General features: G+C 42.5%; 1 protein-coding gene across 1 annotated transcript; it reads right to left on the bottom strand.

Annotated features, from left to right (window-relative positions):
* Positions 1–1077: 1077 nt before the first annotated feature.
* On the bottom strand, positions 1078–27147 carry SCNN1D (sodium channel epithelial 1 subunit delta). The gene is made up of 14 exons (XM_080631038.1): positions 26856–27147; positions 25591–25773; positions 9249–9580; positions 8200–8452; positions 6815–7008; positions 5952–6055; positions 5397–5560; positions 4661–4759; positions 3947–4064; positions 3344–3422; positions 2949–3006; positions 2136–2191; positions 1792–1867; positions 1078–1528 (listed from the first exon to the last, which is right to left on the bottom strand). Exons 3-14 carry the CDS (start codon positions 9563–9565, stop codon positions 1118–1120), a joined length of 1929 nt encoding a protein of 642 aa, XP_080487164.1. The 5' UTR covers positions 9566–9580; positions 25591–25773; positions 26856–27147; the 3' UTR covers positions 1078–1117.
* Between the last annotated feature and the right edge of the window lie 2 nt (positions 27148–27149).

Here is a 27149-nt window from a genome sequence, read left to right as displayed (position 1 = left end):
AAGCATCTTGGGGTCAGCAGCACACTGGAGGCTATGGGGATCTCACCTTTGTGTCTGGAACCAAACCTCTTTCCATGATTTGACCCTGTGCATTTAGGCTTCTGTAGGTAATATCTGGACACTCCGAAGAAGCCTTTTCCATTCCCAGCACTGAGAAGGAGCCATCAGACAGTAACAAACCCGGGTAACTTTTGAAGGCAAAGCAAAGTCAAACTGAACCCCAGTCACAGTCTGTATCCAGAGCATTTTATTACTTACAAAAGCTACAAAACAAAGCGCAGTGATTTCCTGTTAACTCTTGTTTTCACAGCAAGCCACAAACAAGAGCATAACAGTAAAATGCTCCTGTGCAAACATCATCAAAAATAAACGCGTTCTTTTATGTACACATAAGTTACTGTCAAATATTAACATTAAACCATCTCTATTTATACATGGGCTGCAACAAAAATGCAGCATTTTAATCTCCTCAATAAATCCGATGCTTTGCCTGTGACACACAGAAGTTTTCAACCCTGTTTCTTCCCTTTCCTTACCTGCAGGATAGTTAAGTCTCATTTGAATTAATCTAAAAGCATCTCAGCAGCAGCATCCTGTGCATTGTCCTCAATACCCAGGTTAAGGACAGAGAGGTGTCTGGGAAGCAAAGCTGTGATCAGAGGCACCTCTTGTCATGACACATTCTGTCATCCTGACTGACAGGAGCACACAATCCTCAGCCTCCTCTGGAAATCCTTCCCTTTAACAGCCAGGCTGACTTCTCCTTTGAGTACATGTGTGAAATGTAGATGGGCCTGTCTGAAGCCACAGGCTGGTTTCCTCACAAGGCTTTAGAAGTTAAAAGCTATGAATAGGCTTTTATGAGGACTCCACGACTGTCCCAGAGAGAAGAACAGTTCTCCCCTCCCTGGATACTCATTAGGAACAAAAGAACATTGCATGATGCCTGAATCCAGGACACATGGATGGTTTAATAATGAACTGTAATAGCTGGAGGAGGATTGCCAAGCTCACAGTGTGGTGTTTAGTGCTCACAGAATGTTTCTGTTTGCAACCTTTCTGACAGCACCTGAGCAATAGCGGAGTTCCAAGTCTCCCTGTGCACGCAAACATATCCTTAGCTATTCACTTCCACTCCCAAAGTGCTGTCCTTCATGTATCTAAATCCATTAAGCACCACATCTGAGCAAAGCTCTGGCATTTCCACCTTGCTGGAGAATGGGTGAAGATGCAGATCTCCCCTGTCCATGGCAACAGACACTGCAGAAGGGTGAGGATGAGCAGAATCATCACCTTTTGCAGCTTCTTCTTGCACAACTCGGTAGTTCTCTAGGGTCAAGCTCACACTGGGGATAGCAGGAGTGTGAGCTACATTCATTGTCTTCCTTGACCTGAACCTTTGGTAGCAGAAGAGGAGAGACAAGACCAGTGTGTCTATGAGCAGCTCAAGCATTTCAACTACAGACAACACTGAGGATCCAAACCAGAGGCTCCACTGGCTTCCCATGCTGGACAGAAGTAGATTCTCCTGTGGAAAGAATCAAAGGGTTGTGTTTGTCAAACACAGCAGAGCTCTGGGAACACAGGATTACCGCAGGTCAGTAAGCTGCCTGCCATTTGGGGAGGAATTCTGTGTGACTGTGTAAAATGGGACACTTCCAAGGCTCTTCCCTAAGAAGAATAACCCCATCCCATCTTGGGGGCTGTAAATAATCCTCCCTCCAACCCCATACAGCACACTTGTAACTAATGGCAGGTAACAACGTTTTCAGCTGATGTAGTGCAACCTACTGTGAGTAAGGGAGACTCGTTCACAGACTGGTAGTTCAACTGCTGGTAGAAGATTGTCACCTTGGCAATATCCTTCCTGGAGTGGAGAAAGGGAGCAGTTAGCAATGGTGGGATGTCCACATGTCATTCATCTGGTGCAAGGTAGGTCTGGTGTTCTCATCTCCCCACTCAGGCTTTCTTCCTGAGGGTGTTAAACATAAGCTTGGGAAAAGGCTACAGAAGTGATTGTCTCACAGTGCTGTGAGCAAAGATGGCGAATTCATTGGGTGACCCTGTACATTCATCCATACGGATGAAGAGTTAATCCATAGTTTTAAGAGGAGCACCTGCTCACACTGACTGACCTGTTGCTGGTGGAGTTATATCCATTCTGATGCCTCAGAGCTTGGCGGACCCAGTCCTGCAGCAGAGTAGAGATATGTTACTGGCAATTTGCCTTCTGAGTTTGGGTATGTTTAATGCTTTCTAAATGTAGATTTCATTAGCAATCAAATGGCCATTGCAAGTAATAACAAAGATGTAATCAAATGGTTTATAACATATAGCGATAGCTATCAAATGGTAGCTGTATTTGCTGCAATAGCAAGGAAAGACACACTGATAGTTCAGTTGTGTGTAGTATTCCGGTTCTTGAATTCTGCCCTTACTGGCAATGCCACCAAATCATTTCCTCTCTCCAAATGTATTGGTTGTATTTACATGTAAATTATCACCTCTATCACATGAATTAATTACCCAGTTCTACAGCCCGAATACCCATTTAACATCAGAACATGAGGAATGGCAAGAGGCAATCTGCTGACTCACAGAGTTACCATCATAGCCCTGCAGCACCTTGCAGGCAGTAATGAGCTGTTACACCACAACACCCACTGGAAGCAGAAAGTCATTAACACCAGTTTGTAGGTGGGAACTGAGGCAGTGAGGTGAATTGCTTAAGGTCACAAAGAAGTTTGGATTAGAACTGGAATTGAATGTACATCTTAGTCTGGCATCTCAACTACAAGGTCATTCCCTTGGGCACAGGGTTTGGACCACTTTGCTTTATTCGCCACTTCCATTGCTGTGGCCTGACTCACTGTTTGCACCCTGAATGTTTCAACAAGCACAGTAAAGACATCATCCCCTCTAAACACAGAGTTGTCTGTATGGACTACCTGAGACTTCGCTGATGGCCATTTAGCTGTCCCAGCAGACACCTTGTACAGTGATTCCCTGATGAGATAAAAATGGAGATTGTGATCACTATGACTCTTGGCATTTAAAAGTGAATACATGCAGGAGTTTGACAATGGGAACTACTCGTTTAAATCAGAAGTTCTGAGAACTCTGGGAAAAGCTTCTAAATCAGCTTAGAACATAAACCCAGAGGTTGCCCGAAAACTGTTCAGGAGGAAAACCAGAAGGGTTTCAAAATCCAGCATCAAACTGAAATCTCGGCTTCAGAAAATGCCAGTGGGTCCATAAGTTTCCCACTAAGTTTCCAACATTTCCCCTGGTGTGATTTTCCTCTGCAAGCTGGCATTTATTGCACTCTGCTTTCATGACGTACCGGCAGGGCTTGGGGCACTGCTCAAAACAATTGAGGTGATGATTTCTGAGCCTGTTGTACAGCTGGTAAAAGCAGTGACCTGGTGAAAGAAATGGAACGCACTCAGACACGTCTTCAGGGAATGGAAGGCTACCAAACCCTCTGCCCTCACCTTGGCCTTCCCAAGCACACAGCACTCTCTGAGAGACCTATTTTTGGCTCACTCTCACTTTGGAATGGTTCCAAATGGAACTAATCACGTGTGTGCAGTGAGATCTGCTGAGGATAGGCCAAACAGAAAACCAAGAGAAGTCATTCAAAGCTTTGTCTTACAGCAACACAGCCACCAATGCTGACAACACGAAAGAGCTTGACCCTACATTAATGTCCTTAATAAAAGGATGTTTGATAGCACTGAGATTTTTTATGCACTATATCCATGCATATCCATGATATTTCCACACAGAAAGGGGTCTGCCATCTGGCTGGATTCAGCGATGTGAGGAATTAGCCTAAGCAGGAAATAGGCACAAAGTAGAAGGGCAGATCTATGGAGTCATGTAATCAGTGAACACTGTAGGAAGGTGCTCCTTCCACAAGGACAGGACAGCAGTCTGCTCTTACCCCACGCAGGCTGCTTGTTGTAGTCACAGTACTCAGCACCAGGAGGCAGCGGGTAGTAGTAGTAGCCACAGCCGCATTTCTGAACCATTATGTGCTGGAAGCAGGAATGCAGACAAGCCTGGGAAATGGAGAAGGCATAAAAAATTGGATGAGCCAGAAATTCTCAAGTGCCCCAACCTCCAGCAGAAGCCTGCAGCTGGTAGGAGACAACGTACGGTTCTGTCAGTGCAGAAAGACAGCAGCCAGTACTGGAGTGTGATGATGCAAAAGGTTTTCACTTTTCATTCCTTGTCTTTACCTCTCAGAACAGTATTGAGCTCAGTCAGAAATTTCTCCCATTTTCATTATGGGAGTAACATCTCAGTTAAACAAACATCCAGAGCCAAGAGCAACTGCTTACACAAATAAAGACCTGATGGCCCAAGAATTTCCTACCAGAGCAGTCCAGCTGCCTTGACTGGCTCACTGCCTGATCTTTCTTGTGTTACAAGGGAAGAGCCCCATGTCTAGGACTGAGTATCCCTCAAGCAGTAAAACACATCCCAAGTTACAACACCCTGTTTGTGAGCTTCTTTTCAAAGGGGCATGAATCTCTGTTATCTCCGGCAATGAACCTGCTGGTTTGTAAAAGCTCTCTGGAGAGTAAGGTATGACTTGTTTGCCATTCATCCACTGTGAATAAGCCAGGGCCTCAGCCAGCAGCTCTGACAATACCTGCAGGGTGTAGGAGTTGTTGTACAGGAGTTTAACATTCACATCATTGCCATTAGTCGTGCATTTCCCATAATTGCCACCCAGGCGATTCACCTCATCCTGTGGACACAGAGAAGAGACCTGAGTGATTAGGAGCTGTAATTGGACCTATCCATCACCATCTAATCTTAACTGGATGGAGCATTATATACAGGGCAGGAAATGTAGTAATAGACATGAGCAGCCGAGCTATACCTTGCTAATAAAACACACACAGTACCAGGGCAAAGGTAGGAGAGTGCACGTGGTAAATCACTATCCTTCAGGTGACAAGCAGTAACTCATCATGTCAAATAACTAAATCACTACTGAATTTTGCTCTAATCCTGCTATACACATGCAGCCCCCTGTGTAGAGCTGGAATGAGACGTAAGAGGTGTAAGAGCCCCACAGATCAGGATCTATGTACTGACACCAAAAGGCCTCTTGCACATTTGGAATAATTTTGGTTTACCCACTGGAACCTGAGCCCAGTGAAGACAGAAAAGGGATTTGCGCATATATACATATACATATACATATACATATACATATACATATACATGTACACCTGCTACTACATGTACATGCACAGTCCCACAGGTGTGTTGTGTGAGTCAGTGACAATGTACAGCTCCTCACAGAGAGAAAAGAACCAATTTCTGATTGCTCTGCAATCAGAAAGAAAAGAACCAATGCACCTGAGCAAGTGGCTAACCTGCTGAATGCCTATGGTAGTTGCAATGCCTGGTCTGATGTCAAAGCCTTCATGCTCCAGGAATGGTGTCTGATTGTGGTTGTGTATCATCACTTTCACACCTGCTACTGTAGACAAGAGTGGGATGTGATCCTTCTGCTCTGCTCTCAGAATAAGGGAAAGTCCTGTCAACCAGAGAAAGGGAAGCAGATAACAACTTATTCTGGGCCAAAATAGGAACCCCACTAAGTCTTGAATTCTCAACACTGATGGGATTGCTGTTTTAACTCACAGAAGAGCCATTCTTTTTCTAGAGTCCCAGTAAGTGATCAGGTAATAACTGCACCAACTTATTCCAAACCTAGTAATATTCTGCTTGCTGTAAGTTAAGATATTGCTGATATGGCTATCATGTATATGTGGCTAGTGAAGCAAGCGACTAGCGTACACCATTTGTGCCACCAGACTAGAAGAGAGGGCTGTATGTCAGTAAGTCGTGTATAGAAGGTGTATTTAAGCCATAGCCAAATTACATTAACTTTATCTCTTTTTCCCACCCTTTGCCAAATAACATACCGTAAGGAATTCCTGGTTTTGTAGCAGTCCAAAAAGAGTCTGTTCCCTTGCTGTTAAAAGTATAGCAGCTTCCAAAGACTGGGTGGTGAAAGTGAACATAGTCACTGAAATCAAGAGAGATGTTGATGGGGTTTAATTATGAGTGTAGCAGCACCTTTACTTCTATGTAGGATGTGTTTTGTGTGTGTCTGTGTGTGTATGTACAGCAGTGCCTATGGGAAGGAGTTGTTAACTCACTGGAGGGTACATGAAAGCATCAGAAACACTAAATGTGGAAAAATTAAGAGTCAATTGCCTCCAGGAAAGATAAAACAGGACCATATCTCATAAAATGATCCACAACCACCTTTGCAGACCTTTTTCCCCTTTGCTGGAAGTGTTCAGAAACACTGAAATTTGCCTTCTGCTTATTCGGTGTCATAGATGAGTGCACTGATGTTAACTTTGTACAAGTCATCTGCTGAAAACCAAGTAGGCCAGCAAATGGCTCATGTGTGCCAGAGGCACAGCATTGTCTTGGGTGGTGCATGTGGAAGATACATATGTGGAAGAGCTTCCAAGTGGAGACCGTAGGCATGCAGGGAAAAGAAGATACACCTTTGCCTTAGGTATGTGCAGAAGGCTCATTTCTTTGCCTCTAGGGACAAAAGGGTGTAAAAAGACCATCCGACCCTTTTGGGGTTCATTGGATTTCTATTTCTGAATTTCTGATCATGAAAAGCTGTTCTTTCTTTCTTACAGCTGCATCTCCAACCAGGGCTAAGCCTGGCAGTAGGCCATGAGGTGCAGTGTAGGCTCAGTTTCATCTCCCAAGTCCTTGAGCTCTGCTGAAATCACAACTAGAGCCTCAAGAAGTAACATACCTGGGTCTGCAGGGCTCCCCATCATACTGACAGGAGTAGACCATATCTTCTATTTGCTCCTCATGGTCAGAAATGTTGATTATAACGGGTAGCTGGGACATGATATTCATGTAGTGAAACCTGTACCATTCAAGAATTGCATCCATCCCAGATGAATAGGTCTTGTAGAAGCAATTCCCACCTGTGGCATTGCACTGGAAGAAGAGAGGGGCCATTCAGTACAGCCAGGACATGACAGCCTGAGGGTAACAGAGGTCAGGCGGTAAAGGCAATACTGGATACAGGAACAAGGGGAACCACTATTTTTTTATCAGAAACCGAAGTTTCTGATAATTTTAGTTATCACAGAATCACAGAGCGGTTGAGGTTGGATGGGACCTCTGGACATCTTGTTATGTGTGAAGCACCTTCTCTCCTCCAAGCTGAGTTAGGTGTGCTACTTGATCTCAGCGTGAGGGAAAAGAGGACAGGGCTAGTGGGAATTCTCTACGGTCCATGAATCATGAGCCAAGTCCTGAGACACTTTCTTTGTTCTTACTCTCAGGCCTCAGATAAGTGAACACCCCCAGATTCTGGTGGAAGTGGGTGAAGGACTTCAGGATGGGGTAAAATGATGATAATCAGGCAAAAATTGGTGGTCTTTCAAGCCATGTCAATCTCTCTCTCGCTTCTGCCCTTAGATCTACACTAACCCTGGTTTTGATATGAAGAATCCAAAGCATTTGTGCTCTTCTCCAGTCACAGATACACATTTATTGTATTCACCTTCTTGATCTTTTATTGCCATGTTTTGTTTTATCTACAACATTTTTAGTGCCCCAGTATCACAGCATTTAGACACAGAGGGGATCCTTACATGTTGTTTCTCTGCCATTTCTTGGCTCGCCTGCTCAGGCTACGTGTTTGGTACATGTTTAGAAAGGGGTACAATGATTTTTTCACTCATTGTTTTGAATGTACCTTGTGCGAGCTTCGTCAGGGCCCTGAGAGCACTGTTAAGCTGAGCAGCCTCACCTGGGGCCTCCAACCACACTCTCTGCCCATGGGGTCAGCAGCATACTTAAACTCAGCCCAGGGGCTTCAGCTCTTCTTTGGGCTGGGGTTTAGAGCTGCTGCTTTCCAGCCAGGCTGCTGCTGTGCTCTTGCCTCACTGTGGACCCTCTTGACTCAGTGAGTTAACTTCATAGCCTGATCTTAAACCTGCTTCATCACCATGAACCTCCTGATGAGCTGGAGCTTGGCTGGCCTGGACATCATCTGTGGGATTTCCCTGCTTGTTTGCTCAGGTACTTGTGGGCTCCCCTCTGTCTCCTCTCCTTTAGGAAGCAGCCAGTTCTATCTGCTGTCTGTAGCCAAGTTAAATCTCAAAGAGGACATGCACTTACCAGCCTGAAGCCCACACTGGAATGCTTCTTCCCTGACCTGTTACTGTGGCCAGGCATTCTTAAGAGTGAGAAGTTTTGGCTCAGCTTGAAGGTAGATCTGCTGAGGTTGCCTATGCTTGACAGGTCTTTTATGTGGATGTTTTTCTCATTCAAGTGGAATAAGCTGGCTGATGTGTTGATGCCATACAGAAAAGCAATGGATTTCTCTGCCATGTGATCCAGTTGAACCAGTTGTTCACTGACCAGTTCAAATCTGCAAGGAACAGAAGTATTTGTGAATATCCACATTTCTATTACACAAAGGCACTCTATTTTATGTACCTTATGCATTTTATGTATCTATGGAGGAGCTATTCTCCTGATATCTGCAGACCTCAGTGTCTGTGTGAGAAGTCAGTAACTATGGTACCTATGCTTAACATACATAACTTAAACTAGTAGTAGTAGCTGACTTTCCAGTTGCTGCATCCTGCACTGTAAACCTCAGCACTTGCAGCTGTGCAGCATCAGCAGCACAAACTGTTCTTCCTGTCAGCCAACTAGATAATTATTCTGAGGAAACTACATAATTCCTTTACTATGTCATTTGAAATGTCTTGAGAAGTTGCCACTCTTGTGTGAGCCCTGTTTGACAAGCAGAGCCACACAGCCTTCTATGGAAGTTATGTTCTTTCCTTAAAGCCATTCTGTGGTATGAAAACCCAAGCAGAATCAGCTCTAGCATGCATCACTCCAGGGGTTGGGAGTTTACTTAGCAATGAACGCACACAGTAGCCATGTTTTCATCAGAGCACAAAATCAGTTAGCAGCTTGAGCCAAGTCACAAGGTGAAGTTCCCTCTATCCTGACTCAGTGCATGAAACAAACTGCTACAAGCTGTTGCACAATTCCCAACAAGATCTTATCGTAAAACCAGTTTGGAAGTACCAATAGTCCATTTCCACCTCTGTGAGGCAGAGAGGCTCCTCCAGGCTGCAGTCATCACCATGCTAACCCTTCCTGAACATTTGTGACTAAAGACATGACTACAAGGGGAAAGCACAGGTTACCTGTATGGGTCCAGGTTGCAGATGGTTATAGCTGGGAACATCTTAGGCCCTGAATGCATTGACATGGTCAGGACAACAGGGTAGGCCCAGTACTGGCTGAACATGAGTGCAAACTGCCAGTATAACATGCCAAAGCTGGCAAGAAAAAGCAGAGTCCAAAAAGCTGTTTTCATCCTATTGCTGTCTGAGCATACGAGGCGGATGGTGCCATGGATTGTTGTGTTCTTACAGAAAAACTCAAACATATCCTTGAAGGAATCATAGAACTCAATCAAACCTTCTTTCTTCTCTTCTTCCCTTGCCACTTCCTGCTCCATCCTCTAAGTCTGTTTCTGTTCAATGCAAAAAGAGAAGTATCTTGTTAGAGACCACGGCCAATGCATGGACTGTTTCAAACAGGGTGCCAATGAGTTTGTGGCTAGCAAAAGCTGAAAATAACTGTGAGCTGGGACACCAGGAAATAGCACAAAGTTCAAATGTCCTGCACAGTGCTGCTGAAGTAACTCGAGGCAATCTATCACGCTTAGGCTATGACTTCTCTGTTAGTACGGATATGCAAAGTTAGTGACTAATGCAGGAGCTGAGAAGTCTGCAGCCAAAGAGGTGTGCAGTTTTCTTTCTAAGAACACTAAGGATCAACTTCTAACTCTGAAACACTGTCACTGTGCATTAATACAAATCTGGAACTAATTCATTATTATGAGTGTATTGCTAGAGGAACACGATGCCCTATAGCCTGAAACAAACCTGTCTCAACTAGCAATGTGGTTTCATCCCTATGTCAAGGAATCAGGATAAATCCAACTTTCAAGTGAATGAAAGGGACAAATTAGACATCTGGGTTTAATTTTTGCTGCAGAATGGAGGTAAACAGGATTCATTTCTACCATCCCTGAAACAGAGCCACTTCCAGGATGAAATACAGTAGGTATTCCACAGCTCAGATGAGCAGAATAAGGTATTTGGGAAAGGAAGGGAGGAAAAACAACATCTCAATTGAAAACATAGAAGACGTTTACCAAATGAGGATGTGTATAAAGCATTGCAGATACTACTTAAACTAAAATGCTGTCGGGTTGTTTCTAAAGACCCTAGGAATATTAATTGCTGCTATTAACAGAAATATTGCCACCTGTCTTTTACATAAATAGTTTCCTCCAGGAACCTAAAAATCATCTTTTATTTTACAGAAGAGAAAAGGAAACACAAACTGAAAATCACTCAAGAGTGCCATAACTGGAAATCAGAAATCCATCTCCTTTGTCACAGTAAGTAGAACATCTATTGTGCTACTCTAGGTCATTTCAGGCTTCATGCTGATAAAAGTGTGAGCGTTATTCATGCTCATATATGTTTTAGCCAGCACAGACTAAGGAAATCTTCCAAACCGATACTAAAACAACCTAAGGATGTTGGACTAATGTTGACAGACTTCCACGTACTGAACATGACATCAAGTCCTGCAATCTGTGAGTTCCCAACATTACAGCACCCTGTGAATCACTCTACCTATTATGCTATTAAGAGAAGTTTACTCAGTGCACTTTGGTACAATCTCGACTTGAAATGAAAATCTTACAAATACAGTATCAGAGTTTGAAGCCAAGACAAGGACTGCAGGAATAACTAAAGAATTGTTGCAATTGAGCTGTGTGATAAGGAAATGAGAGCTCAGGTCCTTTATTGAGTTACGGGCCTTGAAGTGGCGGTGGTGGCGGCTTGGTCTGAGGTGCCAGTGAGGTTACCACAGCTGATACACAAAGCTGCAGTGCCTTCATCCTCAAGCAGACCTCTCCATTTTAAACCACGGCTTTATTTCAGAGGTTCTTGGAATAGGATACTTCATAGGAAATTGTATCTTAGAGTTCCAAACTGCTAAAACAGTATCTTCGGTGTATTAATGTCAGTCAGATTAGGAATAATCCTTAAACAGTGAAGAGCACTCCAAAAGCTACGTACCAGATTAGCTTTAAAATAGCCCACAGCATGTTATCTGACAAGGAAACACAGATTATCACGAGCTGTTTTCCCCACAGACCATCATACATACCATGTTAGTATTTTCTAAGGTATTGTTTAACAATAATACAAAGTTGACTCGAAGGCATCTGCACCTCCTTGATACTTTTATAAACATGACATGATCCTTCAGATTTTAGATGCACTTGCCATTAAACAAGTACAGGAAACCAAAGCAAATGAAATATTAAGAAATAGGGCATGAACAATTAGAAGAAAAGATGTGTGATGAAGAATCAAAGTGGGAAATGAGCACTTCCATGCTTTGCTACAAGGAAACGCAGACTACACAGTACTCTGAACCACTGGTTATCTATTTTATCAACCAGATTTACAGCTGATGGCATAGAACTGAGGTTTCTTCAGACAGAAAGGACTATCTGTGGCAAACTCCACAAACAAATCCAACATGCTCTAGTTACACATTATTCAGATTAAACTCCAATGCTAAATTGCATGTTCAGCCTTTAACTTAGTTCTTTCTCATTTTAATTAGGTAAGAATACATGAAAATAAGCCTGCAGTGCATGTTAAGAAACATACTGAATGACTCCTTAAATATTTATGGCATTTAAAGATAGAAATGAAAACTTTGTGAGACTAAAACAGTAAAATGGAATTTGTTGCTGTTGTATGAATCCCACTTGTCAGCCTTGCTCTAATGAGGAAAAGGTGAAGAGTTACGAAAAGTGAATGCTAAATGAAATCTATCAAGCACACTCTTTCTATGTATAGCTTTGAATCTAAAAAAAGCACCTCTATACCATGGGTTTCAGTGGCAATCCCCAGTTTTCAGACACTCTGACAGGGCTTTTAAAGCTATGTCTAGTTAGTTCATACCATTTGAATCTGCATTCTCAAAATAACTAGTATGTATGATAATGCAAGAAACCCCAGAGGGAAGCTTCCAAAGCACATGTGTACAGGCAATGGAACACCCTCTCTCCACTGGTTTCCCAGATCAGCCTACCACTAATTTATTTAACATAGCAATTGCAGTCAGCAACTTAAAACACACAACAGTGACCAGCTGCCTGTCTTCTCTGTGGCAAATGCCTGGAGAGAGGCTGCAGGTTATAAGAAAGTCAGTGGAAGTTATAGAGCAGTGGCAAGCAAGTATATGTTTAAGTATTATCACAGCAGCTCAATGCTCAACACACACTAGACACTTAGACATGCATGTCATGTAGTCAAATATATAACCATGTGTATATCCACATATCAAACATACATATATACAGAAATACAAAGTAAAGTAAAACCAGATTGAAGAAGACCCACTGTACCTTGGCAGAAACTCTATCTTTGAGTGTTTGAGTAGCCACTAAACTCAGCCTCCAGCTTTGTTCTGAGCAGAAGACAAGTCTTGGTCCAAAGCGTTGCAGGATTCCTTTCCTAACTGGAGATACCCTGGGAGCTCTCCAGCCTATATGGATTGTATCGATGACATCAAAAGGGGCAGGACTTAAGCAGATCATGGAAATTATTCAAAGCATGATCCAGGGAATAATAGGAAGTGAATGAACTGGACAAACAAGTTAACATGAAGGCTACGCTAGAGTTAAGGTTGGTTTGAGTGGTGGTGGTGTGTTCATTATTTAATGGCCAGCACAGCTTTTTAGCCATAATAGCTTTTTAGCCATAATTCTTACAGATACAATCATAATCTCTACAAATACATAGGGAAGTAACCGTGGAACCTATAAGGTTCTTTCACCTCTGAATTTTCCCATAAGGAATTAGCTTTCTGTCTTTCCATGGTTTCCGGAGGTTTGCATGCTCACCAGTAATTGAAGCCATTAAGGTTTCCACAGGTGTGCTTGAGGAATTACACACCTCTGTAATCTGAAATGATCAGCTACCAGGCTAAGGCACACGTGGCAATGGATTTCTTCCTGCTTCTCCAAGAATATTGCTCATCTGTAGTGGGCTATTCCATCCCCATTAAATTCTTAATGCTGTTCTTCTCTTCAGATGTTGAGACTTGACTAGACTAAATCAACTATGACACTCAACTCAAATCAGAGCATCCTGGTTTTGTAATGCTGCTTATTTAAGGCTTGCAAAAGGCTGCATAAGTAATGCAGAAGTAGGTTCGGAATTCTGGGGCTGCAGAGACACAAGCACCTAGGACTGCTTGCACAATTACTACTGACACTGGCCCAGTTGGAAAACAGCTCCCCAGTGGTTTTGCAAGAAGCTTTGTTATATGAAAATATGAATACTTTGGGTATGGATAATGTTTAGAGTTCCAGATCAGCCCAGAGCTTTATGAGATTGCCTGGAACCAGATTTGCTATTACCTTGGAAGTGTGGAACACTGTCATTTGCAAAGACAATTGAAATTGCCTATTAAACTGAATTCAAAAAGAAGGGGGAAAAGAGAAATATCAGGGGAAATGTGTTCTTCCGACTTTTTGATTTAAATCCTGTTCACATCTTTAGCAATTGCTTTGTGCTGGATTCTGCTTTAGAAAAACAGAACCTGTAGAACATGTATCTCCCATTTTAAAATGATTAATCTAAAAGATGACGATCCTATTAAACAGCTTCTACTAATATGGTTTACCCCTCTTTCGTATTAAAAGGGAATGTCATAAAATAGGTGGAAAATGGTTTAAATATTCCAAAAGCCAGTGTTCCGGGGTATAAAAATTAAACTTTTGCTTAAAAATATAATCCAACTGGCTCTTGAAAGAACAGCTACAGCAGAGCCACTTGCCACTGGCTGATGAAGAGGTAAGTAGTTAAATTCTCGTTATAGAACTCAAAAGACTGAAACCCAGATTCTGTCATGTCCATTTACTTGTCCCCCACCCTTCTTCCTCACTTCATTTTACATTGTGCAATAGAAAATCGCAACAATAAATCCTTGACAATGAAATTATTGCACAACGAACATACACAAGACAAAGTCTGTTGCTTCATTATGGCTGCAGGCCTCAGTGTAGAGATCCTCTGGCAACACATCAGAACAATACCTTCTGAGCCAGCCATGAATTTTTCCTGCAGGAAATGGAGAAGAACTGGATATGCAGACAGCGCTGTCCCTCAAGCAAGATACCATTTCTGTTTGCACTTGCTCATTTGTCATCCTGTATCCTGAACTGGGAGGAGAGGGGAAGAGAACTTTTTCACTGGTTAAAAAGTAAGTTGGTTTTTCTTTCAAAATACAGAGATTATGGAGATAACACTCATGAGAGAGAGTCCTTTAGAGCTGCAAAAAGGCTATGTTAGCATTACTCTGCAATGGGGCAGAAAATGTTTGTTAATGCTCGTAGTACCGTAGTGGAGGGAAGAAGTAAGTATACTGCAGGCACCATAGAGCAGCAGCAATTGTCAGTGGTTGAATACACCCTCTGGATGTGCTACACTTGACACAGAAGGATGCCTCCCACAGTGTAAGTCTTTAAGCCCCTTTCCCTGAATTACAATTTCTTCCCCAATTGATATTAATTTGATATTAACAGAATTGCATCCCATTTAGATGATAAAAACCATACAGGTACAAAATAAGGGAATTCTGACAGTTTGCTTTTAAGCTGTCACATATTGAAGGAACTGTCCAAATTCCACTCTTCTCTCTTGCTCTACCCTAGCCTTGATTATTGTGCATACTTGTCACGGGTAGTGATGCAGTTCTTGCCCATCTGACAGACTGCTGAAACAAATGAAAATCAGATTGTACAAACATGCCACTAAATATGTCCTTGTCTTAATATCAGCACCAGCTCAGAGTAACAGAAGAGAGGTACAAAGAGTATCCTGCAGGCAGAGAGAAGAGACTTTAGCTACTTCATGTGGGCAAGAATGAATGTGTTAGCGAATGAACGTTCCTTGTGGAATGGACTCAGGCACTTATGAAAATCTACCACAGACAATCATTTATCCTTGAGTACTTCCTTACAGCTAGTGCACATGAAGAGTTTTGGTCTCTATAGATCAAATCTCTCATAACACTGACTTTGGCTGCTATTAGACACTAAGCAGATGAGCAGTACAGGGAAAGTTCAGCATGTAGAACATCCAGTGTACCTGCCCCTTCCTACACTTTATGTTGCTACGGGCTTGAGGTCAGAGATTAAACTGGAGAAGCTTACTGATGATCTCTGGCTGGTCCTCCAGAGCTCAGATATTCATATTTTGTCCAATATCATTTTAAACGTCCAAAGCAAGAGGTGCCACCATGTCTGAACTTGCGAGAACACTGAATTGCAGTGAGATGAGTCTGACTAGGCAGACGAGTGCTTTTTCTTGCACAGGAATGAGAGGACACTAGCTACTCATTCATGAAGACTTTCCCAGTTGGTTGAAAAATCACTTGCACTGAGAGACCTAAAACAAGCTAGCACACTGAAAGGACACATCAAAATACCCCCACTTCCAGCAGCTTTCCCTGCTGCCATTCCACACTGTGAACTTTACTGTAATTTGCTGTTACAAGGCACACAAACTGTCTTTCAGTTATAAACTTTCTCCCTTGTTACATCTGTTTCATATTATGGTGCACTCTCACACTTAGGAGTTTCATTACTTCCATTATCCCTCAACTTGTCTTCCAGAGATTCCCCACTTTTCAGCATGTTGTTCTTCAGTCTATGAGCTGAGAAAAGCAGCCTTTAGCATCCCTTTTGCTAGCAGTGGCAGGGATATGGAGCAGATCCTGCATTCTCCTGCCTTCAGCAGGCTTTGTAGATTTACAGTTTAAACTTGATTTTTAGCAAATCTTGCTTTACTCACGTCACTTGTTCCTGCATGAATGGTGTTTTATCCCCTGGAATGCTCCAGGTCGCTCTGTCAAACCATCTTCCCACATTTTCTCTCGTTACACAGGATGCAGCATACCAACCCAGCTTTCCTCTCGCTGAAATCAGTGTAACTTGTCTCCTCTGGCTTTGTGGAAACTCCCTCACGGTGCTTTCTTCATGGCCACTGGATGAGCCAGTCTACTACTCCTCCCACTCAAAGGCTGACAACCTTCTGTGGGCAACTAGGGAATAAGGAAACTCCCAGTGCTTCCTTTTTGCACTTGGTTGGCTGTGCAGTGTATGGACCTGAACCGGCACGCATCAGGCTCTGCCTCCTGAGTTTTTTCCTAGTTCTTACAAGCCAGAACCACTTTGTCATCATTTCAAAGTAGAATATGAAATCGTTCCTGTGCTGTCCTACTGGAGAAAGGAGCAGTACTCAGCGGTATTATGGATGTGCTGACAACTTGTTCGGTCCTATGCAAGAGGCAGAACAAAGCAGTTCCTGCCCTGGAGAACTTCCAGACATTGCTTAATGTCTACTTTTGATCCTGCTCTAAATGGTCCTGAACTGACTCTGATTTTTCAGGTGTTTTCCTCATCTCTGGAACCTGCGTTGAAGCTCTGCTCACCAAAATTTCTTCTGAGAATCCCAACATTCATTGCTTTGCTTGTGTGATGCTCTGAGCCGTGGCTGAGGCGATCTCTATCTTGAAACCACAGTGAGCTATGCCTGCAGAGATAGGATAGCGTCGGTGTACCTTGGTGTCCCTTTTGCACTGGTCTGCATCTAGCCAAAGCAGCTTTGAGTGCTGCAAAGGCTGCCAAACCTGGTCAAGGATGTAGGTAACACCTCTTAACTTGCGCTGAGCTCTTAGTGCTCTGGTTTTATCACCAGCAGTGCCTGGGTTGGCAAGGCTAAAGCTAGCTGGCACATCCTTACAAAACCCAGAAATCCCAGCACTGAGCACATGCATGCTCTGCTAGTCACCAGCCATTTAAATACTCCTTAATTACACCCCTTGCTATGAAAAGGCCACACATAACCCCTGCTTTTCATTAAGCCTCCACCAGAGGCGCAGAGGGTTAAAACTGCAGCCTCAGTAGTAAAATCCTGCTTGCTTCCAGTATGACCAAGCATTCATTTCTACTCACTCACCTTTCTGAGTAAGACGTCTGTAGCTGCTCCTGTCATGCCTCTGGGATAACACCTGCCTTCTTGTTTCTCTTCCTGTTCTCTGTTCTCGTTTCTTTAGTCACAAGTCTTCATAGATAATGTTCCACTTGTTCAGACCTGTCAACCCCTCAGCCAATTCCAAAGATTCACAGGATGGTGAAATCCTGCTTGCTAGTGGTTTTTTCTTAATCCTACTCCAGCTCAGTACCTGTAGGAATGCTGATGCAATTAGGACTGGCAGAGGCTGGAGAACATCAGTAAAAGCTTCTTGTACTGTGGACATGTAAAACAGAGCCATCCTGGAATCACAGATACCATAACTCCGTCACAAATGAAGCCCAAACCTCCCCAGGCAGTTGTCCAAGCTCCTGGTGAAAGTGGCAGATGGTACTTCTGGCTCCTGTCTTCTGGCAGTAGGCAAGTAGATCTTTCCTGGTGATCCCTACTCCTCTTGGTACCCAGGAAAGAGAGAGCAGTGCAACATTTAGGATCAATTCACTGGTGATAATCAATCCAGTAGCTTTAGGCTTTCCTACTGGGAACTAGCAAAGATGTCAACAAGAGGAAGAGGTACTACAGTATGGCAACTAGGAAGGAGGGGAATGAAGAAACCGGGAACAAACTGCGCAAGGGCAAAACAGTCATTAGCGAATCAGTAACTGAAACCAGCTATTACATAAGTGGCTGTGTCAGTGTCATACCTCTTCAGATGGAGGAGTTTTGGGTTAAATTCAGGTGTAATACTACATTCTCCATCAGCAACCTCTGAAAGATTCCTTCATCTTCTTGCACAACAGCTCTATCCATGCCTGAGTGGCTAATTGCAGTCATAGCCTTGATGCCCCAGCAGCAAATGCACTCTATACAAATACAGCTCTATACAGGTTACCAGTGCTGAAAACTTTACAAAGCAGAGTAATGATGCTCTGAATGCAGGTAAAGCCTCAGGGAAGCAGCATGGCTGAAGAGAACACCTGGCTTTAAGAAAGAGATAGTTTTGTAACCTCTAAACGCCACTGAAGGCGATCCAAACCGCTAGGCCGATGTAAGGATTCCATCGATGACTTATTTTTGATTCATTCAAACTTGCAGAAGATGATCTGGGAGACCCACGAAGGTCCCTGTGCTCTGGGTCTGTTTGTTCTGATGCTTGGGGTGTGCTCATTCACATGGAAAGCACTGTACTTACCTAGTACTTAGCCAAAGATTTGCTATTAATCACTTGTTTTTCAGTGTGTTTTTCATGGCCAGGAAAGCTTTATGAGCCAGTCCAAGAGTTAAACCGCTGCCATGTGAGTTCCAGGACCCGATACCTCACTATGAGTAATGTGCAGTGAACAGTCCACCTGAAGAGCACAAATATTCCTGGTCTGACCTGTCTGTTCAGAAACCCTCCACAGAAATCCCCAAGCAAGCCCCAAAAGCCCATCAGGAACAGTTTGTAACCAAAGGGAGTTAAACTGGCCTAGTGATGTTTTCTAACTGACTTTATCCCATAGTCACCATATAAAACCCAAGTAGAGGCAAAAGTCTACAAAAAGGTCATTTTTGTTGATTCTAACTCTTCACAACTGTTGAAGGTTTGACTCTAGTTGATTCTAACTCTTCACAACTGTTTGTTCAAAGTCTATGTTCTGTTTGCTGGAGGGGCCCTGCTTTGCCAAGGTTTTGTCCAGTCTCTAGCACATTTAAAACAATCTAAACCCCATCTAACTAAACTGAAAAACAAACTCAAACTGATGATGCTCAATTTTCCTTATCCACCAGGACAGTGAAAGCATTGGCCATAAATTCAAAACTCCACCTACAGACAAGGGTAGAGTCTGCCACAAAGAAATACCCACTTGAAAGCCTTAAACTCTTGAACTTTTCTCTGGCTGTGCAATCTTGGCCAAATCTTCCTGCCTGCCTCTCTCTGTTGCCTCATGTCTGCAATGGCCATAATGACACACTGTAGCATTGTTGAGAGGGTTAATTGGTGTTTGTATAAAGCTTTGGTGATGTAAGCTGCCGTGTAAGCATGATGATGACTACTGCTTTGATACTACTTGCTAATTGCGACAGGATGGGCTGTAGTCATGCTGTAGTATTTAAAAACATGTTTTTAAGAGATATTCCTAGATCTCATCTGCTGTTTTAAGATGATCAGTGCTTACTCCTGTATTAGACAATCAGGTGACAGAATTCCTTGTGCATTTAACAAGTTATTTGTGTTGGAATTAACTTCTCACACAGCGCAAGGGGTGCTGCGTACATCAGATCCCATGTTTTGGCCTTTAGCTTTCAGCCTCATCAAAAGAGCTCCTTGCAATGCCTCTTGCTTAACTTAACAGACTTTCTTCTCACTTCAAGGATAAGATCTTGAGATTATTTTCACTATTTGTCTAGATGTCTATAGATCAAGAACGCCTTTAATTTGTACTTGCCATGCTGGCCATTGAATATGCCTCCAGACAGATGTGAATATGCATCATGAGGGCCTATATCCTTCACCTGATATTGTTTCTGCAATTCTCTCTCCTCTTTGAGAGAATGCATTCCCTCGTCACACAAGGACTGGCAGTTACTACAATGCAAGTAAGGCATGCTGTATTACCTAATTTTGAAAAGTGCCTTAGGAAAAACCACCTTGGTTTTCCTCATTATCCTGCCATTTTGACTGGAATCTTCCAGCAGGTTTTGGCAGCAAACGTCAACTTGCTATTCTATTCCATTCAAAACCTGAACACTGACTTTGACTTGAACTCTGATCAAGACATTCCCTGTTTTCCTGTGCCCTGCTTTGCCACTGCAGTTAGTTTGTTAAAACAATACCGTATTCTACACATACCTATGTATTAAAGACTAAACACAACAGTGGAGTTACAAAGAGGATAAGACTGGGGGGTTTTGCTGTTGGGATGAACATATGCAGATTACCTTTGATCTGTCACAGACTTCAGAACATGCCCTGAGCACCCCTCAGGAGAAGACTCGCTAGGACACATTGTCATGAATATTCAGTGTAAATTATGAGATGGAACATCACTCTGTTATTCTGGGTGCCACAGGAAATAACGCTCCCTTGCTCTTTCAGATAAGCTGTCTGACATACATTTATTATTAAGTTGCTCAGAGACTATGCTGGCAGACCTCAATTCTAAACATTATTTGTACCAATAGTTCCAAAAGACTTCTCTTCTTCAAAGACGTGTCTTACTGTAGGGCTAGAGTATCTCTGAAAGCTTGCATCAATAAGTGAACTATTTATCTACCTGAACCGATGAGAATCTGGCTGTAAAAGACAGCATATGCTTCTACACTGTCTGCTCCAAGCATTCTGGTGGCATTCAGTGCATGCCCATTTCTCTTCATGGCCATAAGCAGATCAGAAGGTGGAGTGGGAGAGTGAGGCTTTAAAGCTTGGGCTAAGTTTAGCAGGTACTGTCTTGCTTAATAAGTTCTATAAAGGAAATGTTTTATCATTGAAAACACTCATCAGCTCAGCCAGGATCTTCTGGTGTGACTAAATTAGTATTTTAAATAAGAAAAACTACATTGTCACAAAAATTTGCTGTGAAATTGCAAATGTTCTCTGTGCAGAATGATTATCTGTGGAGATTACTTGGCTTTAAAGGAAGTTCAGCAGCAATGAAACCACAGCCATTATAATGGCTTTTGAAAGCAGACATCCATCTTGCAAGGTAATAGCTTAATAACATTCTAATACAGGCATGCTGTACTTTGGATATAAAGAGCAATGTAATCACACAAATGTCCAATACTAAAGAGAAGCATGCGGAAGCAGTAAAAGGCTCTGAGAGAAAGTGATGAACAGCAAGGAGAAACTGGCATGTCATGCTATTTGTCTTTGCATCTTAAGGTGATGTCATTAGAAGGTCACTTATGGCCACTGATGGCTGTGTACCAATTATCATTTGAGAAACACAGGATGGAGAGGTAAATGGGAGCTTGATCCTGGGGATGGAGCTCCTTACCTAGTACACATGGAATAAAGGAGGAAGAGGACTGACTTTTTCTCTTTCTGACTCAGAAACATGTCAGAATCATTTTCTAGTAGATAGTAATACTATCTCCTTGTCTATCATCATAAAGGAGGTCACACCCGACCTTAGCCAGGCAGGAGAGGAAATCAAAGAGAGAATAAAGCTCTTGTTTCAGCAAGTTTATCAGGGATTTATTAGTGCTGAGGTTAAATTGCCTGTCATTGTATTTGGGTCACCTAAGGCTGTCTGCCTGCTGCCTCTCCAACTCAGACAGCAGAAAATGTAATAAATCACAAGAAGGATGATGCCTGGAAATATTAATCTGGCCTGCAAATGAACAACATTGACTGTTATCGTAAGAGCAGTGATTATGGAAACCCAAGATTATGATTCATGCTTGGCCCTTGCTGATGTGAAACCTCTGGTCCAGAGAGCTCAAGGTAGGTGACACTCATCAAATGATTAAGTGTGTGTGCTTCCAGTAAAGCTGTATAAATATTATCTTTATATTATACAAGAAAAAAAATTGATGATGGAACAATGGAATAATTTCCTCATGATCAGCAATGAACCAGTGAGACTCAGGTGCCATCACAGCCCTCTTCTGAAACTCAAGATAATCACTATGTTGAAGCCATTTATGAACCAGTTATCAGTTTCCATTAAAAGAAAGGATGAGGATCAGTTTCCCAGGGAATCAAAGGGTTTGGGGAATTCTGCAAAATCATATAGTTCTACTAGATAATAATGTACTATACTTCCATAATACTATGAAGCAAACAAGTATTATAGAGACAAAACAGTCACTGGAGGAAAGTTACTCTGCAAGAGCCAGTGTGGCAGTTGAAGCAATAAACCCACTCAGAAGGACAAAGTACCAAAACTAAGAAAAACAATTAAACACAATACCTCTAAAATTGCTTTTGGGCCAAAGATTAGGAGCCAACTTAGCAGCACTTGAAGAGAAAACCAAACCCTCTTATACATTGTTTCATTCATCAATGAAATGGAATGACTTTGAGATGGGAAAGCAACAAGATGTTCTAATGCAAATGATCTTGCTCATAGTTTAGACCTGGAAGTGATGCATCTCATATGCACCTGAAATTGGAAGGGAATTCAGGAAGGCAGGATATAATTACTTGAACTAAACCTGGCCAGGACATTAGCACTAATGTTCTGTACGTTAATAAAAAGATCTCTGAAAGATTATTGGTCAAGGATATCTCCTGGTTTGAATGCAAGCTCAGATGGTGGAAAGCATGTGATCAGTTAGTGCTCTATTACAGACGTGGCCCTGGGACAGTGATTTATTGTTTCAGTGTCACTGTTCTCATCTGCACACTAGTAATTACAATTGCAGCACATTCAGTGATGGAGTCTCACCAGATTGAACAGCAAATATCCTTCTGCCTTTAATGAAGTTCAGGTTTCCAAATTTCTTTTGGTGAAAAAAGAAAAAACCCAAGCTCATCAAAGCTTTGCATTGCCCCAGAATGAACAAATACACTTTAAAAGTAAACTCAGCAATATTTATTAATGCTTAAACACAAAACTAAAGTCCTAACTAAGGCCTTTCAGGTAACAGTGTCCAGAGCACACATTTTATCTAGGCTAAAGGAAGAAGGCCTTCACCAGCATCACTGAGCTCCCTACAACTGTGCCTTGTCTTTGGCAAACGGACAACAGCCTTGCTAGTAAATGGTGCCCCCTTGCTCAATAAGAGAAGATGTCACTGCAGCTTCCTGAGCTAAATCACCTGTTACTCACAGGATGAATTCTTCAAGGTGATGGTTCAGTGCTACTTCTTCCTTAACAACAGCCTAAAGATTCAGTCTTTCTTTCCCCATGGCTTTGCAGAGTTTCATCCCCATGCCTGACTTACATCCAGCCCATCCAGATCAAGGTTGCCACAGTCCCCTTTGCTCTGAGACCCTCGAGTGTTTTTTCCCCCACTTGTTCTCTTCTTCCATCCAAGCTTTTTGCTCCTCTGTGCAAATCCATCCTCAATTTACTGTGCTGGCAATGTCCACTCACTTGGGAAAGAACACATTATAACTGACTGATCTTCCAATTCCACAGGCTATAGACTGAAAAGCCAGTGAAGGGCGTAATGGGTAGTTCTTTGTATTCAAGGCAGAAGTAAAGATTCCTGATTTATTCTCACTACTTAAGATGAGACCTATCTTGGTTATCTGAAGCAGCAATGGGTTCAATGGTCAACCTATGAGGTAGCTAAAGAAAAGATCTACCAACTGAATACATATGAGACGAGATCCTCTCCTGATCCCATTGTAACGTGGCTGTTGGTAATGGGATTTAGGGAAATTGCTTCCCCAAGGATATATCAAATATCTTCCTGGGATGTAAGAGCTTTCCCTTTCACCAGCATCCTCAGTTCTGAGCAGCCTTGAGGCTGCTCTTCAAAGCATTCTGAGTCCTTCTGGACAATCTAAGCAGAGAAGCTGAGCAGCCACAGCATTGCCACATTTACTGGACAAGATTACATTTGAGTACACGTGAACACTAATTACCCCTCACAACATTCCTCAGGGTGCGTTTTCTTTCTCAATTTATTTCTTCATCCACCAAGGTCAGCCTCAAAATACTCATTTGACTGCATGTGGGGAGCAGCGCATGAAGTACCACTTTCATTGGGTGGAGAAAATGAAGCAAAGGACTTACCCAAAGGCACCCACGAATGGAACAAATTCCAATTCCTGCTATTTGTATCTGTCCTGAAAATCTGCAATGCTTTTCTTACGACTGAAGGAAGATTTTCTGCAGTGTGAAAGTCAGACAGCTCTGTGGTTTAAAATAATACAAAAGGTCTGGTCACAAGCACATAAAGATGTTTTCATGTCCTGTAACCAGCCATGATTCTGCTGAGGAGCCCAGAACAAGTTGAAGAGCAACTCCAATCTTCATGATAGCGAACTGTCTCACTTGTCTCTGTCTTGGAGTCATTCACCTTCCAGTTTAGCAGCACGTACTTATCTACTTGATGCACTTCATGATTTCAGAACTTAAATTTGGAATTTCTATTGACTTCCCAAGCTCAGGTTTAAAATACGCCTTAGAGACATGAGAGCAGTCCACCAAAGATACTTTACAGAGAGGAAATTCTCTGGTGTTATTCATTTGCATGTTGGAAAACAACTGGGAAGAAAGAAACTACCTGAGAGAGAAGTCTCATTCTACGCTATCATCAGTGTTGAGAATAACATACCAGAGAGATGAACGGAATGTGAATGACAACACACTTATGTATGAAATACTTTGGGGTTGGGGAACATTAGAGAGAATGACAGAGGTGTAAATATGAGCTCTGGAATCCCTTCAGCATTTGGGGGCCTTTATTACAGTCTCCAGGTTCACACGTTTCTCACAGTTCTAGGCTTGGATGACTCAGTAGGAATTCCAGTGTAATCACACCAAAAAACCCCAAAATGGTGTAGCAGAGAGAAAAAAACACGTAGTTATCCTTGGGTATAAAACTAGGTATGGATTACACTGCATGAGTTGCCATGGGGAAGTTATTAGGTGAAATACATGTAGGCTAAACCAGCATTCTAATAATACCTCGTATTCATACACTGCTTTAAATCTTTCAGTATAATAGTAATTTATAATAAGGAATTCCTTCTGTTCTGCAAAACCTTCAAGCATCTGTAAACTGTGAGCTCAGATCAGATATAAGGATGAGTGAGTGTAAGAGATTAACATAAAACCAATCGACTATTGCTGCTTTGGTGTATGAAAGATCCTGTTATTGTGATTGAGACTGAGATAATAATGAGAAATATTAAGACATCTGATATGAAACTACCATGAGATTAAATTCCTTACACCCCTCAATAACTGAAACTATTTCTGTTTTGTTTATTTCTCCCTTCACAATTTGAGATTGGCTTTTTTTCCCCCTACAATCTCCATCATTTTGCTACTTCTGGAAAAATAATTCTTGTCCAGATCTGAAGCTTAAGTAACAAAACTTCTTCCATCTCTCCGTGGGGCTCTGTAAGTAAAAACATCATTTCAGGTTGTCGCACAACTGCAGCTCTCTCTGGAGTCTAACACAACAGTCACTTTACATCAACAACCCTGTCTCAGTGCTTAGGACATAAACGAAGACTCCATAGTCCCACTAAAACTGAACAGACATGCTTGAGATATTGTGAGGACACAAGATTTTGCAATCCTCAGTTTGTAGAAACAAAGTGAAATTTAAAACTTATAGATGGTTTCAGACTTGGTTTTTGCCCAAGGGTACTGACATCACAATGTTTTTCCTCCCCTTTCTTGCTGTTGATTAACCCATGACAGGCACTGCAAGTCTGTGCAGAGCCTGTGCTGCTCTGACAACTAAGAGCTTAAAAATTAAGTGGGCTACCACTGCCCTCTGTTGGTACCTGTGCAGGGGAGCTCCAGCACAGAGGAGACCCATGGTCACTGCTGGAGCTGATCTCATGGACGATGCCTCTTTTGGAAGAGTAAGAAAAATTCTGGCCTTTATTGCAGTCCTGTGGTCCCGTCCATGAGCCTGTAGCAAACTCTTTGGCCAACTCATATTCTTTTCTGCCTTTTCGTTTCACCTGAGCAATAAAGGAAGATTATCAGCCCAGCAACAGAGGTATGCTTCTCTTAAAACTAGCACCTATGCTGATAGTTAATGAACACAGGACAGCGGCTTTCTCTATACCTGGAGTGGTGAACACAGATCATAGAATCCCAGCCTGGTTTGCGCTGGAACGGACCTTAAAGCTCACTCACTTTCAAACCCCTGCCATGGGCAGGGACACCTTCCACTAGAGCAGCTTGCTCCAAGCCTCGTCCAACCTGACCATTCCTCTTGTCCTATCATTATACGGCCTTGTGATACATGTCTAAATGTATGGCAAATTTCAAAACTCCCTAAAGAAAAGCATTGGAAGGCAGTGAGCATTTCTCTCAACTGGGATACAATTCAGTGTATAGATGACAAGCAAAGTGCCAGAACAGTAAATGTTAACCAGAAATAGGTAATTTCTTTGTCTTTTGGAGTTTTTAATTGGGTGGTGACTTCTGTGTGTGAACAAGCACAAGTGATCTGAGTCAGTCTCACGCTGGACTCAAATCACTGCAGCCTAACCCTGACAGAAAAGGCTGTGTGGGAGCCTTAGAATAAGGAGCATTGTGACGGGTGTTGCTAAATCCTGTCTTGCCCAAAGTGGCATGATTTTAGTGTTAACATCCAACACGCTTATTGTGCCAAGAATGGCACTGAGGCCAGATGGAATCTTCTGCTTTGACAGAATATTCCCCAATATCCATGCTGTTGATATGTTGAACCTTTCAAGCACAGGCATCTCACATCACCCTGTAAGGGAAGGGGCTGTGTGCAACTGCACTAGACACTGAGCCGAGGAGCTATGACAGAGAACTCCACGTTCACTTCCGTGCAGCAAGGCTTGAAAGGCATAATCCAGATGGTCTGAATATGCAGTTATATGAAGAGTGAACAGCCACTACATCTATATCTCCCTGTCACACCGGGCTTCCTAATTATATTTAGGAGAGAGGGACTATTAATTATATTTAGGAAATATAAGGTACTAACTTGCTTTGCTCTTCAATATTAGTGAAGCAAATAAAGGAATATGATACAAAATCATTTGCTGTATTTTTATGGACCTACCAGTGGAATCCTGAGGCAAAAGCCACCTCCTGTGTACTGAATGTCTGAAAAGGAGTTTGTATTGATCCATTTTATGAAAAATGGGAATTTGAAAAACAGATTCAGGAGACTTATAACAAAAAACCCATGCCGAGCAAAACGTTTTTCAGGGAAATCAAAAGCAAGACAACCCCACGAACACAATAAAGTTGTAACGGCTGAACGGTGATGTCAAATCACACCGGCGTTCTGACATCGCTCCTTCTTCCCTCACGGCTGACTTCCAGCCTGGACAACGCCGCCATTCACACACGC

This window comes from Psittacula echo, assembly GCF_963264785.1.
Source record: "Psittacula echo genome assembly, chromosome: 17".
NCBI classification, from domain to species: Eukaryota; Metazoa; Chordata; class Aves; order Psittaciformes; family Psittacidae; genus Psittacula; species Psittacula echo.
Note: the sequence above shows the minus strand (reverse complement) of the source record. Positions and strands in the feature narration are given on the sequence as shown.

Bases quoted from the DNA above. Each gene is read 5' to 3' on its own strand.
- SCNN1D (XM_080631038.1), bottom strand. From the start codon at position 9,565: ATGGAGCAGGAAGTGGCAAGGGAAGAAGAGAAGAAAGAAGGTTTGATT. The intron at 4,760-5,396 runs GTTAGCCACTTG...CTGTGTCCACAG, and splicing joins CTACCATAGGCATTCAGCAG to GATGAGGTGAATCGCCTGGG. The intron at 3,423-3,946 runs GTAAGAGCAGAC...TTCTTTCACCAG, and splicing joins CAACAAGCAGCCTGCGTGGG to GTCACTGCTTTTACCAGCTG.